Raw genomic sequence first — 5077 nt, forward strand, 5'->3', positions numbered from 1 at the left:
TGGTGCCAAGCTGTATCGGCCTATATATATATATATATATATGTGTGTGTGTGTGTGTGTGTGTGTGTGTGTGTGTGTGTATATATATAAACTACTTAGAGCTATTAATTTTTGGTTGTATGTTTCTGTGTGTGTGTTTCTGTATGTCCTTCAACATATAGACAATGTGACACAGATTTTAAAAAAGGACTTAACTTTGAACAAATTATGAATCTAAGTGTCTATGATTAACAAATATTTTCATTGGCAGTATAGCAGTAGGTAACAACCTTGTATTTATATAAAAGACATGCTATGATACTTACCTGTTTGACATTTGCTGCCTTCATAACCAGCAGCACATCCACCACTGGAACAAACACCTGTCTGACGGTTACACTTGCTGTTGTCAGCACAGTGGCAGGTATTTTTACAGTTCGGTCCAAATTTAGAGCCACTGCAAACTACAAGAGATGAAAGGAAAAATTTGGGGTTGATAATTTGTGGAAAATAGCTTTAACCCCTTAGCATTTAAACTGGATATACCCGGCCCAAATATTCAACATTTTATGTTTAAACTTGTCAAATCCAGCCTCTGACACGTACCATACAATGTCATTCTAGAAATAATCAGATTATTGAAATCTTGAAGCTACGATACATCATCATCATCGTTTAACGTCCGCTTTCCATGCTAGCATGGGTTGGACGATTTGATTGAGGACTGGTGAAACCGGATGGCAAAACCAGGCTCCAATCTAATTTGGCAGAGTTTCTACAGCTGGATGCCCTTCCTAATGCCAACCACTCAGAGATACAATACATGATTAATTTTAAATGATGTGCATAAATAAGCATTACATTTGACAGAATAATCAAAATGCTACAGCGTTAAAGGAAAAAAAAAATCAACAAAATAATTTAATAGTATGATTGCAGTTCTTTATGTCCAATGATCATGAAGATAGATAACACCTACATGTATGAGAGGGTGGTGAAAAGTTCCTGGCTTCGGGTAGAAAAAAATACAGAAAGATCATTTAATTATGATTTTATTCAACATGTTTCCCTCTCAGATTCACACACTTATTGCAGTGGTCTTTCAGTTTTTCTAAGCCCTGTAAAAGAACTCAGAAGAAGTTTGGGCCTCCAAACAGGCCTTTCGTGATATCCTTAAAGCCAGGAACTTTTTAGCACTCCCATGTAGAGTTGACACTCCGACTGCCAGTACATCAAGTACCTGTTGCGTTTATCTCTTCTCCATCACTGTAGGGCTTTGCTTCCTGCCAGCACTTAATATTTTTGAAGTGAGAATCAGTCTGTCAATCCAGTCTTACTCTTAAACTGTAGGTTTTACAATGGAGTGGCCTTCTCCTAGGCAAATTGCTTTACAGGGCTGGAGAGTTCCATTTAACCTGGAGTTGCTAGAAGGATGTTAAAGAGGATACCAGACCATCTGAGGGACTTCACTCCTTGATATGCTGTCAAGGTTGGCTCACCTTGACAGTAAGTCCTGGGGTTGATTTGATCAACTAAAACCCTTCAAAGTGGTGCCCCAGCATGGTCACAATTATATGACAGACAAGTAAAAGAAAAGAAAGATATTTTCAAAATTAATTGAAACCAAAACAGTGTATTATAATTAAAATATAATGACAAGAGTGTTAATACATCCTCACTTGGTGTAAATACTGTGTGTGTAAGCCTTGCTACATCACTTACCTGTTTGACAGTTGCTACCTTCATAACCTGCAGCACATCCTCCACTGGAACACACACCTGTCTGGGTGTGGCACTTCTTGTTGTCAGCACAGTGACACACACTTTGACAGTTTGGTCCAAATTTACCTTTAACACATGCTGTAACGTAATTAGAAATTATATATTCTTAAAAATCACTGAAGTGGTATAGGTATCAATAAATAAATACACACATACATGCAAGACTTTTTTCAAGTTCCAAGTGTGAATCTGTCTGTGTTAACTACATCCCAAAGATGAAGCCTTGTGTCTTTATAGGAAACCGGCTACCTCCTCAGTGGAAGATTTATAACACTTACAAAAATAGAAGAGACACACATACCTACACACAAACGTGAGGGCCCTGGGATATGTAACACACTGCCTAGATATACCGATTTTGAGAAATTAGGCTTCTCAAAACCAGAAAGGAGAAAGCTAATTTGAAGACTACAAATCCAATCCATCGCTGGAAGTGGAAAAATCTGTAAAATTTTCTAGAAGTTTATCATTTAAATATGTGCGAGCATGTCTAGATATGCAGGAGTCGGAGTCAGAGTCATGGAATCAGAAACAATTAAGAGGTAGCTGGAGTCAGAGTCAGTAAAACGAAACCGACTCCGACTCACAATATCTTTATACTTTAATATAAGCTAGTTATAAAATATAGGCCTATTCAAAGTACAAGCGCATGCATATGTTTTATGAGATATGCCGAGTACAATCACTAAATTACATAAAGAGGAGTCAGAGTCGGAAGTGCCAGTAGTAGAGGAGTCAGAGTCGGAAATGCCAGTAGTAGAGTAGTCGGAGTCAGAGTCGGAAATGCCAGTAGTAGAGGAGTCAGAGTCAGAGTCAAAGTTTTTTTGTTTCGACTCCCACAGCCCTGCTAAAAGCAAACAGCGGTATCTTTGAAGTCTCAAAACTTCCACAATAATGCATAATTTATGCAAAGCAGTATGAATAAATAAGCATTACATTTGACAGAATAATTTGAATGTTAAAAGGTTATGTGACCCTGGTTACTACAAAAACCTCTCCCACTTTGTTCATGCGTGGGGGGTTTTCTTTCTGTGCATATGAAGAGGGAATGTGTTCGTAGCAGTTGGATTCGTTTAATATTAACATATCTTAATGTTTCTATCGTTCTCTCTGTCTCTCTTTGCTTACGTGCAAGAATGTTTCTTTTTAAGTAGGTGAGGAAATGGAAAACGTTTATTTCAGTTGGGTAAAGTGTAATGGCTCTCGCTCTCTCTTTCACTGTCTGCCTGTATCTGTTTGTCTCTGCTTCTCCATCTGTCTTTCTGCCTCTCTCACATTTTATCTCTCCCTCTCTCGTTCTATCTCTCCTTCTCATTCTATCTATCTCTCTCACTCTCTCCACACTCGTATTCTCTCTTCCCCTCTCCCTCTCTTATTCTCTTTCCCTCTCTCATTCTATATCTCCCTCCCCTTCTCTGCTTATATGTGTGAGTATATTGCTTTTTATGTGCTTAAGGAGAGAGAAAGTGTTTATTTCAATTGGGTACAATTGATAAATCGTAACCTCTCTCTCTTTCTCTCTCACTGTCTACCAGTGTCTCTGCTTCTCTCTCTCTGTCTTTTTCCCTCTCTCTCTATCATTTTATCTTTCACTCTCTCCCTTTCTCTGTTTATGTAAGTAAATTTCCCTTTATGTATGTAAGGAGAAGAAAAATGCTTATTTGATTCAGTTAAGAATTTGTAATCTCTCTCTCTCTCTCTATCTAAAGCTTCCTGTGTGTGTATGCTTTCGCTGGTGAATGAACGAGTCCACTTACCTGTTTGACAGTTGCTACCTTCATAACCTGCAGCACATCCACCAATGGTACATACACCACTTTGACGGTTACATTTGCTCTTGTCAGCACAGTGACATGTATGTTGACAATTTGGTCCAAATTTATCATTTGTACATACTGTGAAACAAGACAAAAATATGTGTTTGAGAACACAGAAAATTATATCAAATTCTAAAATTATACAAAATAACTATAAGACTGTATGGTAAGAAACTTCCATCTGAACCAAGTGGTCTTACATTCAGTCCCACTGCAAGACACCTTGTGAGTGGATTTGGTCAACAGAAACTGAATGAAGCTTGCCATTCACATACACACACACACACACATATATATATATATATATCATCATCATCATTTAACGTCCGTTTTCCATGCTGGCATGGGTTGGACAGTTTGACTGGGGACTGGCAAGCCAGGAGGCTGCACCAGGCTCCAATCTGATCTGGCAGAGTTTCTACAGCTGGATGCCCTTCCTAATGCTCGTTCATATATGATATAATCCGCTACTGTAAGAATAATGTCTCACTTTGCTCACACTATATAGCAATGTTATGCCATCCATACTACTGTAATATTTCACAATGAAAGGTCCATAAAGAGGATACACTCACCTGCTTGACAACTGTTACCGCCAAAACCTGCAGCACATCCTCCACTGGAGCAAACACCTGTTTGACGGTTACACTTCTTATTGTCAACACAATGGCATGTACTTTGACAGTTTGGTCCAAATTTAGATACACTACAAACTACAAGAAATTAAACGACAGTAGTTTTAGCATGCATTTTATAGAGATATGGCTTAAATAGCGGAAAATAAATGAAATATATATATGAACCCTTTATTATTCAGATTATTCTATCAAATATAATGCTTAATTATTCACATCGTTTTGAATTAATCATACATTATCCTGTAGCTTTGAGATTTAAATGATACAATTGTTTATTATTAGAATAACATTGTAGGGTAGGTATGAGAGGTCAGGTCTGGCTGGTTTTATCATAAAACAAGTAGGATATTTAGGCTGGCTATGGCTGGTTTAAATTCTAAAGGGTTAAAGGTTAACAACAAGGGAGCAAGCAAACAACATACAAAAAATATTATTAAGATATGTGATAATAGTAATTTCAGTTTGGGAGTGAAAATAGTTTAAGTAATAATATCAAGCCTGTATGATATTTGTTAGCTTCAGAGAGGTGGAAGCATGGCTGTATGGTGAGAAGTTTGTTTCCCCCACCACATGGTCATGGGTTCAGTCCCACTGAGTGGCACCTTGGACAAGTGTCAGCTACTATAGCCTTAGGCTGATCAAAGACATGTGAGTAGATTTGGCAGATTGGAATTAAAGAAAGACCATTCTCAATCACATGGTTCCATGCCAACCACTTTACAGAGTATAATGGGTGCTTTTACGTGGCACCAGCATGGGGGAGTCTTTTACATGGCACCAGCACGAGTGCTTTCACGTGGTGCTATTATGTGGCACTGGCATGGGGGAGTCTTTTACATGGCACCAGCACAGGTGCTTTCC

The 5077-nt window shown here is 38.2% G+C and overlaps 1 protein-coding gene across 1 annotated transcript in view; it reads right to left on the reverse strand.

Moving 5' to 3' along the window:
• The window catches only part of LOC106876469 (fibrillin-2), a 148187-nt gene that overhangs the window by 60366 nt on the left and 82744 nt on the right, over positions 1-5077 (reverse strand). Inside the window, exons 22-25 of the mRNA XM_052976637.1 lie at positions 4154-4291; positions 3519-3656; positions 1702-1839; positions 306-443 (exon numbers count right to left, since the gene is read on the reverse strand). Coding sequence (XP_052832597.1) covers positions 306-443; positions 1702-1839; positions 3519-3656; positions 4154-4291 — 552 coding nt within the window. The remainder of the gene's footprint in view (positions 1-305; positions 444-1701; positions 1840-3518; positions 3657-4153; positions 4292-5077) is intronic.

This window comes from Octopus bimaculoides, chromosome 25, assembly GCF_001194135.2.
Source record: "Octopus bimaculoides isolate UCB-OBI-ISO-001 chromosome 25, ASM119413v2, whole genome shotgun sequence".
NCBI lineage: Eukaryota > Metazoa > Mollusca > Cephalopoda > Octopoda > Octopodidae > Octopus > Octopus bimaculoides.